Source organism: Equus asinus, chromosome X (assembly GCF_041296235.1).
Source record: "Equus asinus isolate D_3611 breed Donkey chromosome X, EquAss-T2T_v2, whole genome shotgun sequence".
Classification (NCBI taxonomy): domain Eukaryota; kingdom Metazoa; phylum Chordata; class Mammalia; order Perissodactyla; family Equidae; genus Equus; species Equus asinus.
The window spans coordinates 15278485-15293245 of record NC_091820.1 but is presented as its reverse complement, the minus strand read 5'-3'; the positions used below and the strand labels follow the sequence as shown (position 1 = coordinate 15293245).

The window sequence follows — 14761 nt, the reverse complement described above, 5'->3', positions numbered from 1 at the left end:
TTCTCCTTGTCCATTTCTCTAGTACTTTGTGCTTGGGCATGTTGACTGGTTCTGCAGAAGGAAAGGGACAGTGCATTTTTTCTCTGGGAGTTAGGCGGGAATGATTTCAGACTGCCGTGTGGGAGTGATGGAGATGGCCCATACTGTGACTCCCTGGGTTGTTACCATCAGGAGGCTGGCTGTTTTCTTCTGCCTCTGGTTCTGGGTTGGCAAGAGACAGACAATGTGTTGCTGCTGAGTGCGCGGTTGCCATAGCAACACACCCAGAGCCATGGCACTTGTGGCTGTCAATGACGTCTACTGTGGTACACTTCTAAGCATCATAGCTTTGCTTAGGATTTGATAAATACTGTGGAATTTTCCAGATTGTAATAAGCTACACTCGTGCTGTGCTTAAGGAATGTTTGTTAATTTGATTTAGTGCTGGATTTTTTGCTTTGACATTTGTGCCAGCAGACTTGGGGGAGGGAGCATTGGCAACATCTCTAATGCAGGTTTACCAGTGGCTTTTAAATGTTTTTCATTTCTCGGTGAGATAAATTTTTAAAAGTTGCATCATCTTCCACAGCTGTAGAACTTCCACCCACCTCCTTCCCCTCCCCCCCCCACCCCCAGCAACTTTGCCCTGTGTCATCATGCCTTAGAAACAGAACCTGAAAACGAAACTTTTTGGACACTTAATACCCTTAGAGATGTATAAGGCAGAAAGGGCAGATGCTTAGGAATGAAAGACTGCTTCATTTAAACTCTTCTCTTGTTGAAGCTTCTCTGAGCCAGCACTGTTTCTCTCAGTAATCAATATGTGATATTTCTCAAGATCTGAAAACTTTCTAGTTAGTATCCCAGCTTGTGAGCTGTTTCACATGGTCACTTTCAGATTCCCATAATTATTTACAAAAGAGCAAGTCCTCATCTTGGAAAGGAACAATGGATGTAGTTTTTCTTCATTTTATTCAAGTGGTTGAAATGAACATGACCATTGACTCACCTGGCAAACAGTTAATGCCTTTTATTTTATGATTCTTAGTCTTATTCTTCTCTGTGTAGAAGGACATTGTGTGTAACTTTTTTATTGCTATTAATATTTGTTTTAACTGCTGATAATAAATTGGGTTATTATTAATGCCAATATCAGCATCAAATGTAATACTCCCATTTGTACCTAAGCTCACTTCTCCTCTGAACCACAGAGTCACATGTCCAACTGCCAACTTGAACATCTCCACTTGAAGATCTTAAATTCTTATCAGCTGTTCCAAACCTGAACTTGTCATCATCCCCCTCAAACCAGTCTCCCCACAGCCTTCCCCATATCAGTTAAAGGCATTACCATTTCCCCCTCCCATCGCTCAGGACAAAAGCCCTGAGGTTGTCCCTGACTCCTCTTTCTCACATCCCATGTCAGATCTGCCAGGCAACCCCATCAGCTCTGCCTTCTAAGTATGTCTAGCATCCAGCAGGGCTCATCACCTCCACTGCTCCCCTGTTCTCTCACCATCACTGCAGTGGTCTCCTAATAGGGCTTCCTGCTTCTCCCCTTCCTCCTATAGTCTAGTCTCAATAGTGAAGCTGGGGCAACACTTTGAAATCCTAAGTCAGCTCATGCTACTCCTTGCTCACACCCCTCTAGAAGTTCCCTGGAGAACCGCAGTGAAAGTCTTCCCCGGGGCCCACGAGCCAAGGTGACCTGACCCCCATTACTGTAGCTCGGACTTCCTCCCTCTCTGCTCTCCCCTCACTTGCTCCATCTTGGCCCCCTTGCTCTTCCTTAAACATGCCATGCGTGCTCCCACTTGGGTCCTTTGCCACTGTGGTTTCCTCTGCCTAGACACTCTGCTTCCACCTGCCCACCTGGCTGCCTGTCTCTCCTCCCTCAAGCTTTGCTCAGACCCCACCTTTTCAGCAAGGCCTGCTCTGGCCCACTCCTTCTGAAATCTGCCCCCTTGGCCCATTGTGCTTACTTGCACTGCGTTTCTTGTTTTCCATAGAGTATACCCCCTTCTAATACAATATTTATTTTTTATTATGTTTATTATTTATTTTGTTCACTGATGTATGCTATGTGCTTAGAACAGTGTGTGCCACATAGTAGATGTTCAATAAGTATAGTTGAAAGGATAATATTAAAATTGTATTAGCATAGCACTTTAGAGATTACAGACCTCTATAAAATGAAGGTACTGGTGGGATAATATAAGAGTTATATAGTTGAAAATGTAGTGGGTGTATGGTTCACTGCAGCTTTGTGAAACAGAAGATTTATTGCATTGGTCTTGGTAACATGAAATGTTAACTTCATCAGAGTAATATATAGATGTCCGCGCGTGTGTGTGCATCTTGATTTGTGATTTGTTTGCAGAATGAAACCATATGCTGGCAGCTCCCTTAACCCTGTTCTCATTGTGAAACCTCTGGGGAAAATGTAAACTTCCTAGCTTGCTTTGCTCACTGCAGACAATTTTTACAGCATCTAAGAGGATTCAAAACTATCTTTACCCCCTGTTGTTGGCGCCATGGAGAGTTGTGTAGATTTATGAATCCATTATGTTATTGCACAACCTGGCATAGAGCTGATGAGTGTGATAATGTTTTATTAGTGCATAACCTGGTTCTCATCATGTTTGAGATGGTTTTGTGTCCAAGATTTATATTTAAGGAAGGCAGTTTCCTTTGAGAATTGAGCTGGCTGTTTTGATTTTGCAGAAGCACAAATTGGATCTGATGTGACAGCATGTGTTAGGTAAGGCCCAAGTAGGTCTTCCATTCAGGCTGGGGCAGTTGGCTTTCTGTCATGGCTAGTTTGATGACTTGGAGGAAGGGAAAAAGAAATATGATAATTATTAACAGCTGCAAGCATTATATTATTCTTTCCATTCAAGTTTGTGAATGTTTTGAGATCCACTTTTCTGAGTCAGTAGAAAATTTTGTGTTTAGTATACCTGTGCTTCATATCACCTTCCTGAGGGTGGTTGAATGCTGATGATATATACCAGGAGAGATACTATATAACACTTCCCCATCAAAATAAAGAAATAGTGAGTAGTATTGCTTCCCTTACTGAGCTTTAAGGAAGGACCCCATTTCTGAGTCTTTTTAACACTAGCGAATGGATACACCTGTGAATGACTTGTTTAATGCACTATTTAACTGAAATATTTACAGATGAAATGATTTAATGTCTGAGATTTTACTTCCAGTGATTTGGAAGATGGAAGAGTGAGTCGGTTACAGAGGAAACAACATTGGTCATGAATTGGTAATTGTTGAAACTGGGTGGTGTGTAATGGGGGTTCAGGACACTATACTCTATTTTTGTATATGTTGGAAATTTCCCTTGATAAAAGTTTAAAGGGAAAAAAGAACCTTGGGAAAGAATGTACCATTTAAGCTAAGCCCAGAGGTAAGTATGTGTTATATCAAAATAAGGGAAAATACAGTGTAGCTAAAGATGAACCAAGTTACATATCATAAGATTAGAAGGGCATGGCGTCATTGTTTAGCTGATTGACCTTGATGAAGTCACTTAGCCGCAAATTGGCCATCTGTAAAATGAGAATATTTTTTATACTTATCCTAACTCATAGGACTTAAAAAAATGTTATTTAGCTGAAAATACTGTGAAATTGTAAATGTAACTCATTTCAGCCAGTATTTATTGAGTATTCACTATATGCTCAGCACTGGGGATAGTAGTGGTAAACGAGACCAGGTCACTGCCCTCAGGGAGCTGCAGAAAAGTAAACAAGCAATAATAACACAGTGTGAGGAATACCGTGATCAGGCTGAGAACACAGCACTGTGCCACAGGAGCCCTTGGGCATGGCAGGAAGTAGTGAGTTGTAAGGAAGGCTGGAGAGTGTGTGTTCATGTGCACGTGTAATCTCTTCCTATAGGAAGTGATGTTTAGACCTATAGGAAGTGATGTTTTTAGGCCTAGAGGAAGTAGTGTTTAGGCTGAGAACCATACCATGGATCCAGTAGATATTCATCAAGCAAAGGAGCATAGAGTTATCAAGATGGAAACAGCAACATGTATAAATGTCTTGAAGGGAAAAAGAAATAGCACAGAGCATGTGTCAAGGCTCACAGGAAGTGGGGAAAGATGAGAATAAAGAAGCAGGGCCTGGATCCGGAAGGGCCTGGTGAGACTTGTTAAGGAGTTTGGAATTGATCTCAAGGGCAATGGGGTGCTATTTTCAGCAAGAGAGTGACGTGATCAGATAGGTGGTTTAGAGAAAGTATTCCAAGCTACAGTGAGAAGAGTGGGTTACACAACACAGGGTAACTAAAATTCAGGAGAGAAGTTAACAGAAAATTATATTGGCTCTCCTGCTAAATACCACCCCCCCACACACTCTAGGTTCTGAATCAGTTAATGAGTAAGATGAGTCAGTGGATGGAGAATCAAAGTATTATTTTTGTTCATTTTTTTCAGTATGGATATCCAGTTGACTCAACACTGTTTATCGAAAAGATCATCCTTTCTGTACTGCATAGCCATATCACCTTTGTCATAATTTAAGTGGCTGTGTATGTGTGGGTCCATTTATGGACTCTCTGTTCTGTTTGTCTATTTGTTCTTGTGCCCATTCTATAGTTCCTTAATTACTGTAGCTTTATAGTCAGTCTTGATATCTGGCAGTATAAGTCATCGTCTTCAAGATTTCTTGGGCTCTTCTTGGTCCCTTGTATTTTCATGTAAATTTTAGAACTAGATTGTCAATTCTTCTCCCCCCCCAAAATATTTCCTGGAATTTTGATTGGGATTGCATTGACTCCATCGATACTTTAGGGGAGAATTGACCCCTTTCCAATCCATGAACGTGGTATATTTCTCTGTTTATGTAGGTCTTATTTCACTTTGTGAAAATTCTCCAAGTGTATACTTATGATTTATGCATCTTTCTCTACCTGTGTTATATTGCAATGTTGTTATTGAGGATATAGATTAATGTGAGAGCCAAATGGGCCTGCCAGGTGATCCCTAGAATTAGACAGACTCACCCACCCAGTTCTCAGCAACGCTAGACTAGGGCAGACCCATGTGAGGTAGAAGGGCCTGCCCCCTGGGGAAGAACAGAGAAGGCCAATTCAAAGAAGAGTTAGGAGAAGAGCTGAGTCGAGCACACCCAGTTTATCTTTCCCAAATTCACCTATCAGAGAAGTCATTTCACTCTCCCAGGAGAGCGTGAATAAGGGGGCAGGGAGTTCCAGGAGTGACGAATTATGTCCAGAGGCCAAGAGTGTCCAGAGAGTGTCTGTTTAGACTCCCTTTTATATGGCAGGAAACATCAAGATGAGAGAAGTAGTTTTTCTCTCTAACAGCTTCTAACTATTGTCATGGATGGTTTTGGGAAATATTTTGAAGGTAGAATCAAGTTTGATAGTATGTGAGGGATAAAGGAGAGGGAGGACTTGAAGATGATGCCTTAGGCAAGTGGCTTAAGCAGCTGGGTGGATGGCAGTATCATTTCCTAACTAGGGAACACTGGGGGAGAAAGATATTTGGGGAGGAAAGTCACAGGTTCCGTCTTAGACTAGTTGGATTTTGAGGTACTTGCAGGACCAAGTGAAGGCATCCAGTAGGCAGTTGGAGAAATAAGCCTGGTGATCAGGAGAGAACTGTAGATGTAGATTTGGGAGTCATCACGCCAGAGATTGGGTTGGGAGACTATAAGCAAGAAGGCAACCCAGACAGGACCTTATTCTTATGCACACAGCTGGTACCTTCCGTCTCCCACCTGTGGACCTCAGAGGGAATTTCCTCATCAGGCTGCTTCCCTGTGACCTCAGCCTGGCCCCACTCTTTTCCTAATCTCCTTTTTTTATGAGTCACTCAGATGATCACTCCTGGCCACATACTTAGGGAGAGGAGTGTCAGGTATTACACATAAGTGGGTAAATTACAGATACTCAGGTGAGTCCCAGGACCTAACCTGACGTGTCTTTATATAGAATAAGCCTGGCTTTTCGGTGCCAGGTCATTCCTTTCCCAGGCTCTCTGGGCACAACTAGTCTTGGCCCTCTTAATTATTGAGAAAAGCAGTCTTTTTGGCCTGGGCTCTTCAGATTGGAAAAGATATTTCCCCAGCTTGGTTGGAACAGTCAGAACAGTCAGATTGGAAAAGATATTTCCCCAGCTTGGTTGTTTACTTTATTGGATTCCCTATAAAGAAATCCTTCAAGAAATTTCTTTCTCATAGTCTTCCTATCTTATCTGATTTCCATTAATGACTTCTGATATCTCTCTCTTGAAATGATTCTTTCTAAATTTTCTACTATATTTGACAAGTAGATATTGTATTTGTGAGTCTTTTTTCAACTCTAATCATCTTGAATCTCATTTATAGGATCACAGTCACCCAAATTAATGCCTTTATAATATCAACATTGTAGCTTTTACTTGTAACAGAGAATTAGAATTAAAATTATATATAAATGAGCTACTGATCAATTTTTTTAATCAGCTGAACTGCAGTAAGAGAAATTTTAATATTTTCTTACATATTTCAGGCAATCTTTTTATCCATCCTAGTAAAAATTCATCAAGCTGTATACTTAAGTATACGTGTAAACATCTAAGACATGTAAAACATCTGAAAACATGTAAACATCTAAAGTGGTGATCTTAGTTCCTTAAAAATGAGAAATTTATGTCTCTAATCCTTTGAAGACTAGAAATAAACTCTGGGGATCTCCAGGAGCTAATGATACCTTCTTTGACTAATGAAACACAACTAGGTCCAAACCTTGTTGGGATTATCTAAGACCTATAGTATTGGATGTCCCTCATTTTGTTTGAAAGATAAAATTATGGGACATCTCTTGAGTAGTTGGAAAATCCATGGTTTTTCATGAGCAGGTGGTATTAAGATGCCCACTGGTAGCTGGGCTGAATGAACTGTCTGGGATTTTTGGACTTTGGTTTATGTATTTTCTTTCCCTGAGTGTCTCTGTTAAGTTTCCTTATCTAGGAAAATGAGGAGAGAGGTGTTAGAAAGGAAGGAAATCAGAAACAGTATTACAGGGTTACTCTTTGACAGGTTAGGTGCTGTTTACTGTTTTGTATATGCTGGACATAGCCTTTCTAAAACATTCAGCATAGTGTATTTTCTAAGAAATATTTAATTGCAGCCTGATCATCACCAAGAATTGCATTCCCAGAAGGCCTTAAAATTGTGTTTTTAGGAGTGTAGCAGCTATTAAGCATGCAGGCCAGATTGCCTGGGTTCAGATCCCAACTCTAACCCTTCCTGGGACAAATTCGTTAAGCGCTCAGTGCTTTCGATTCCTCATCTGTAGAATTAGAACACCCGGACGACCTGCCCACAACGTTGTGAGGATTAAGTAACGTGGACAATGGGTAGAAAAGTGCCTGACATATAGTAATCACTTGGTTAGCTTTCATAGTTATTATTGTTGCCTTCTGGTTATTAGAACAGAAGGAGTGTCTGTAAATAGCAGTGCAGTTTCCAGGATTATTTCTTTACCTTTCTATTATGGAACGTTTCAAACTCAGAAAAGTAGAATTGGATTTTGCTCTATCTGTGGTGGCTGTTTGTTTGATATCACCAAGCCTTAAATATCAGCCATTAGAAAGTAAGTGCCATGATTTTGGACCTTGTCTGTGTTGGTCACCATTGTATTAAAATTCCTTGAAAATCATTGTTAAACTCTAGTTGGCCTTCAGTAAATATTTGTGGACTGGATATGTGAATATAGCATTTTGTCCTAACCCAATTGAAATTATAAAGGAAGACTCATTCTCTTTGGGGTCTGCTTGTGGTCTGGCTACAGATTCACTCTTTCATTTATTCATTAATTGGCTCATTTATTCATTTACTGGAGCTTTATTGAATGCCTTTTATGGATCAGCAGTGGCAGCTCAGGAATTTCTAGATAAATGAGCTAAGGAGTGGCAATCCATTTGTAAAGGGATCCCCTAGGTGGCATGTCTGGATGCTGTATTAGCATAATACACGCGGGTTTTTCACCTGGCAAGTTGTTTATTCGAGGTGGGGCAGATCTGGTGTAGTTAATTGGAATGGAGTTAACACATCCTCCCCTACATCCTGCGTTGGATCAACTGTCATATACAGGCCTCTCATTTAGAGCTTTGGATTGTCCCTACATGGGAGAGAAGTGGGTATGTATGAAAGTCATTCTGATGCAGGGGAAAAGGACTAGTAGAGGTATGTCCAAAGCATCAAAGAGAATAGGGAAGAAGGCGCTACTAACTTTCCTGGAGGTCTAGAAGGAAGGGATGGGGTGTCAGGGAGATCTTTTCAAGGAGCGTGATATTTGAGCAAAGTGTTAAAAGATAAATAGAGATTCATGGTACTGGCCATGCATGCTTGGACAAGGAGAGAGCATGGTTATGGAGAAGGGCTGGGTTTGCTGGAGTGCAGGGGATATGGTAGTAGTGGTGGAGGTGGGGAGTTGGAGAAAAGAGAGACTCTCTTCCCCCAGGGCTCTGCCAGCCCGCTCCCAGGCCATACTTCTGAGAGTTCCATCAGGCAGTGTCTTGATCACATTGGCACTTTAGAGAGATAACTGGGGAGGCACTGGGCAATGTGGACTGGAGATGGGAGAGGAAGTAGCTGGGAGAGTTGCCAGCCCTGGGGCTCCGTGGTTGATGACTAATTGGCCAGGCACCAGGAACTTCTAGTAGCTCTTGGAAAGGGGCAGATGGGCCCACCTCATGCACGCTCTTTGAGTTGGGCCGCTGTAGCCTGGGTTGGCAGCAGAACTGACAGAAGAGCCAAGTTTCCTTTCAAAGAAAACTCTTTTGTGTATTGTGGAAAGCAAAAAACCAGGAGTCAGCATTTGACTGTCTTTGTTAATAGATAAGCTAAAGATATAGAGATAGCAAAAATAATTCAGCTGAGAGGGCATTGTTAAATACATTTACATAAATATACTCGTGAACATAGTCATGTATGTCTATAAATCACACGTATATGTTTATTTACATTTATTATTTATATTTATTATTTACATTATATACATTCAGCAAGCTTATCTTCCTAATTAGTTTTTTAATAAACTTTTTATTTTAGAATAGTTTTAGATTTATAGAAAAGTTGTGAAGATGATACAGAGTTCCCACGTACCCCACACCCAGTTTCCTCTGTTGTTAACATCTTACATTAATATAGCACATTTGTCACAATTAATGAACCAATATTGACAAATGGTTATTAAGCAAAGTCCATCCTTTATTCAGATTCCCTTTGGTTTTCTCTAATGTCCTTTTTCTGTTCCAAGATCTCATCCAGGATACCACATTACATTTGGTTGCCCTGTCTACTTAGGCTCCTCTTGGCTGTGACAATTTCTCAGACTTGCTATGTTTTTGATAACCTGGCAATTTTGAGGAGTTTTGCAGAACATCCTTAAATTGACATTTGTCTGATGATTTTCTCATGATTAGACTGAAGTGATGGATTTTGAGGAGGAAGGCCACAGAGGTGAAGTGCCATTCTCACCACATCATAGCAAGTGTACATACTATCAACATGACTTCTCACTGTTGCTGTTGACCTTGGTCACCTGGCTGAGGTAGCGTTTGTCAAGTCTCTCCACTGTGAAGTTGTTCTGTTTTTTCCGTTTTCTGTATTCGATTCTTTGGTAAGAAGTCACTACGCATGCCTCACACTTAAAGAGTGGAGAGTTAAGCTCACCCCCTTTAGAGAGGAGTATCAACATAAATTTTTTTTGGGGGGGGGGGTGAAGATTAGCCCTGAGTTAACATCTGCTGCCAATCCTCCTCTTTTTGCTGAGGAAGACTGGCCCTGAGCTAACATCTCTGCCCATCTTCCTCTATTTTATACTTGGGACGCCTACCACAGCATGGCTTGCCAAGCAGTGCCATGTCTGCACCCGGGATCCAAACCGGCAAACCCAAGGCCACGGAGCGGAATGTGTGCACTTAACTGCTGTGCCACCGGGCTGGCCCCTCGACATAAGTTATTTGGAATTCTTCTGTACAAGTGATTTGTCTCATCTCTCCCATCCTAATTGGGTTTTGAAAAGGTGATTTCTTATCTCTTCTCTAAATTCCAAATGCTAACTCTGTATCACTTGCATTGCACTTGCCATTTACAGCCTAGTGACATCTCCCACATTTGTTTTCTTGTGTGATACATAAACAGATTTATGTCTTGTTTACCCAAGCAGATTGCACATTCCTTGAGGACTAGGACAGCATCTTATTCAGAGCCCCTTAGAGAATTGGACACACTGCAGATCATTGATAAATATTGAGTAAAATTAACCATAGTTAATAACTAAAACAGGTCATCAGAGTCTAAGTATATGAGAATTGTGGTAAAGTGAGGCTACTCTTGACTTGGTGTCCTGATTCCTGAAGTCATTCTGAATTTGCAAGAGTGGCTAATAGCGTGCTTACTGTGTGCCAGGCACTTTTAGAAGCACTTTATATATATTGCTTATTTCATCTTCCAGACAACCCTGTGTCTGGGTGCTATTATCCCCACTTATAGATAAGGAAGCTGAAGTGAACAGAGGTTAAGTAAGTTGCTCAAGATCACACAAGTAGGAAACGGCCCGGCTGGGATTTTGATCTCAGACACTCTGGCTCTAGAGTTTTGAACTCTTAACCACTGGGCTCTAAATTCATTGAAGTGGTGATTAAAATGGTATTTCATCTGAGGAGAAAACAAGATTACTGTTTAAGTACTTTATTCCGATCTGTTAGGATACCACTGATGACATAGCTGGCAACAATCTTGCTGTATTTTTCCTAGGGGAAGCGTTTCTATAAAGCCACGGCTGTTTTTCCTTCTTCAGTTTGTTTCTTTTTTTAATGAGTAATTTTTGTGTAGTACAACTAATTTTATTTCTTTGAAATACAGACATTTCATATACAAACCATATTCTGGATATCTCTCACTCCCCGATCATATTATCTTTTGAAAGATAGTGGGCTTTTTATTTTCTCTCTGACGTTTTTAAACAGAAGTGGTTACTGGGTCCTGCCGAATAAACACTTCTTCAGTGTGTTCCTTGTCCGAATGGTCACACCTGTGGGTCCCAGGAGACAGCCTAGATTCTTGCAGCGACGTAGGCGAGGGAGGAGGATTTCTCTCGAAGCCACCCAAGCCATGAATCGGCCCTGGCTTCCTGAATCATAAACAAATGCGAGCTTTGTTCTCCTCATTGCTCATTTGGTCCCAAGTATGACTCAGGGTTAGGCTGGGCCCTTCAGGCTCTGTGCCTTTGGCTGTTGGAAGGAAGTGGGAGGGTTCCAGGGTAGTTCTCGGACCTTTTCAAACTGGAGAGGAGGCTGACTGCATGATGGGAGAGGAGGTATTGCTTTTTTTGCTTTTTAGAGACGTAATAAATCCCCTTAACTTGTGTCTTATCTATACTATTTTGTAACAAGACTTGTAATGGGTTTGCGTTGGTGGGTTAAAATGAAGTGTACGCCAGCTAGGATCCCCCACAGAGGGGAGCTATGGATATGCTAAGGAGGAACCTATAATGTGGAGGAGGATTTTCTAGAGTCAGCGTTGCACTGGAACTGTTTAGCTTTTTTAATCCTCTCCTCCTTGGTCAGTTCGACCATTAATTTTTACAGATGTTTCCAATTTCTCTGTGTCTTGGGTTTTCATGTGCTCATAGTGCAGAGAGTAATTTAGATGGGCAGTTTGCACAAGCAGTAACTGTTACACCATGTCACCGAGATGTTTAGCAGTTACAGATGTTTGTGCAGTAAACAAACCCGGCTTGCTCTTCAGGTTAGTTTAGGAGAGAAGAATATGTCCATGCAGAGTGAGCCAGCTATGGAGCATTTCACTCTCGGGAGGCATGGACATTTGGAGTTTTCCTTGTGAATGCAGAAGCTGTGAATAGTGACTTCTGGATGCTGTTGAACCGTTTTTTTTTTTACAGAGGTAAAGATATGTGGCTAATTTTGTAGTAGTGAGCATTTATATTCGTTTGCTCATTATAGAGTGAAATAAAGACACTAAATTATTTGATTTTCTAAAAGTTTGCTGGTAATAGGTGATCTTGTTTCTCTGTGAGTTATTCATATTTGTCTACCTAAAAGCAGAAGTCTGTCATTTTCCTAACACAAAATAAAATTCCCTAAATAAACCACAGGATAAGTAAGGCTTATAATGCGTCATGTGTCTTCCATGTTCCTGTCTCTCGTTGAAAAAAATTTTAAAGGGGAGAGTTGATGACATCTATAAAATACATCCCTTTACGTCTTTTTCTGTGACTTTAAATTATAATATTTTCAAAATTACAAAAAAAGGAAAATAGCATGACAAAAAGGAAACACTTCATTGTAACACGTTATTTTAAGAGCAGGAGAACTTCTTGAAAAGTTTTTTAATGCCGTCTGTTGCTTGCCTAGAAGGATGTGAGGGCAGGCAGTGGTTGGCTAAAATAAAAAATATCTTCACCTGCAATGGCTTGAGAGAATTTTCCTATTGAAAGATATCTTAAATTTGCTGATTATTATTATTGCTGGGTGTCATCATTCTGAGTTCTGAAAAGCTGAAACCAGAATTAGGTATTTATATGCAAAATTCCGATGGTGACTCTTCACTTGGGAAATGAGTGAAAACGTGATTGATTGTAAGATGTGAACTGGGGGAAAGTCTCAGCAATGGCTTCTGGCCCTCTCTTGGAAGCCTCTCTGGCTCCCTCAGGGCCTGGAGATGGAACAGGAAAGATAGCTCCTGGGACCCTTAAAGATTCTGTAACCTGTGAGCCTCTCATTGCACTGTCGAATGCTCCCTGAACCCTTTGCCTGTTTGTTCCTCAAAATGGAAATAGCTCTGTTACTTCTCTGATAATAGGAGCTCTTTGCAATAATTATTATAGTAAAAACTCAAAGTTGAAGAATATGAAGAAATAGATAGAAATTGCCCTTAATTCTATTATCCAGGAACAACCGTAGTTAACATTTTATACGTATCCTTCCAGACTTTTTTCCCCAAGCCTGAGTGTGCATGCAGTACACACATGTCACCCTTCATACAATAAATGGGGTCATATTAAATGTCACCCATTTTTAAAACTTACCACATTATGTATAGCCCCTGTTTTTCTGTCAGATAGCTGCATGGTCATCTCTAGGTTCTGCATCCATTGTAGGGATGTTCGACCATTCTTTGAACCATTCCCCATGTGATAACTAGTTAGGTTACTTCCATATTTTAAATATTAAAAACAAAATTCTTGTATATGTATCATTATACCTTCCCTGATCATTTCCTTAGGCTGAATTTTTAGAAGAGGAATTTCCAGGTTAAAGGCTGACAGTTCTCGTTGGTTTTGATTTAAATGAAAATAACCCAAGTATATGGTAAAAAATTCCGAAAGAACAGAAGTAAGACTTTCTCAACCCCACACATTCAGCTGTACTTCCCAGTAGAAATCCCCATCAAAGCTTTCTATGTACTCTTGTAGAAATGTAGAATTTTTTATTGTGGTAAAACATACATAACATAATACCATTTTATCTATTTTTAAGTGTACAATTCAGTGGCATTAAAAACATTCACATTGTGGTACAACCATCGTCACCATCCATCTCCGGAACTTTTTCATCTTCCCAAACTGGAACTCTGTACCCATTAGACACTAACTCCCCATTCCCTCTTCCCCCTAGCAGTCACCAACATTACAATATTCTACTTTCTGTCTCTGTGAATTTGACTACTCTAGGTACCTCATATAAGTGGAGTCATAAAAAATGTGTCCTTTTGTGTCTGGCTTATTTCACTTAGCATAATGTCTTCAAGGTTCATTCACGTTGTAGCATGTGTCAGAATTTCCTTCTTTTTTAAGGAGCAATAATATTCCGTTGTAGGGATATGTCACAATATGTTTATCCATTCCTGTTGATAGATATTTAGATTGTTTCCATCATTTGGCTACTGTGAATAATGCTACAGTGAATGTTGGCATACCAATACCTGTTTGAGTGGCTGCTTTCAATTCTTTTGGGTATATCCCCAGAGGTGGAATTGCTGGATCATATGGTAGCTCTATTTTTAATTTGGGGGAACCTCCATAGCATTTTCCACAGCAGCTGCACCAATTTACATTCCTACCAGCAGTGCACAAAGGTTCCGGTTTCTCCACATCTTTGCCAACACTTGTCATTTTCTGTTTTGTTTTTTTATATAGTAGCCATCCTCATGGGTGTGAAGTGGTATCTCACTGTGGTTAGAGTTGGTGTTTAACATGTGTTCATGTTGCCTATCACTAAGGGGAAAGGATATTCTTCTTATCTTAGAATGATGACTTGAGGAAAAGGTCTTCTGTCTGAGAAGCCCCATTAACTAGCAGATCAGTCACACAGTCCCAAGAGATTGCTGATTGCTTAAAGGAAGGACTGGGTCCCCCCATTCCCATAGCCCCTGAAGAAAAGATGAGTGGAGAGCCCAGGTGGCTGCTCGCTTTCAGAGGCTTAATGGTGACCAGGACTGCTGCTTCTCACTTAGCCCCACCCAAAGGTTTATGGAGAGTGGGTTCAAAACAGTTCTTTTGAGAAAAGATGAATTTATCTTTGGCGCTATTGTTAATTCTAAACGATAGTACTTGATTCATCTTACATAAGGGAAAGCCAGGTTTATGATTTATTTTCTCTTCTCACCTTCTGCTCTGGAATTCCTCGGGGACAGGAAATGAAAGTCTTTCCTTTTGCACATTATTTGCTGAATCGTTCATTTGATTCATTTGATATTCTTCGGTGAGGTGGACTGAAGTATCTATA

General features: G+C 40.6%; 1 protein-coding gene across 7 annotated transcripts in view; it reads left to right on the top strand.

The window, feature by feature from the left end:
* The window catches only part of SH3KBP1 (SH3 domain containing kinase binding protein 1), a 314407-nt gene that overhangs the window by 184409 nt on the left and 115237 nt on the right, over positions 1–14761 (top strand). The window contains exon 1 of one of the 7 annotated variants that reach the window (XM_070502193.1): positions 11186–11331. The exons of the other annotated variants lie outside the window; for them this stretch is intronic. Within the exon in view, the coding sequence (XP_070358294.1) occupies positions 11317–11331 (15 nt within the window). The 5' untranslated portion in view covers positions 11186–11316. Of the gene's footprint in view, positions 1–11185; positions 11332–14761 lie in introns of those variants that run through there. 7 annotated transcript variants of the gene reach the window in all.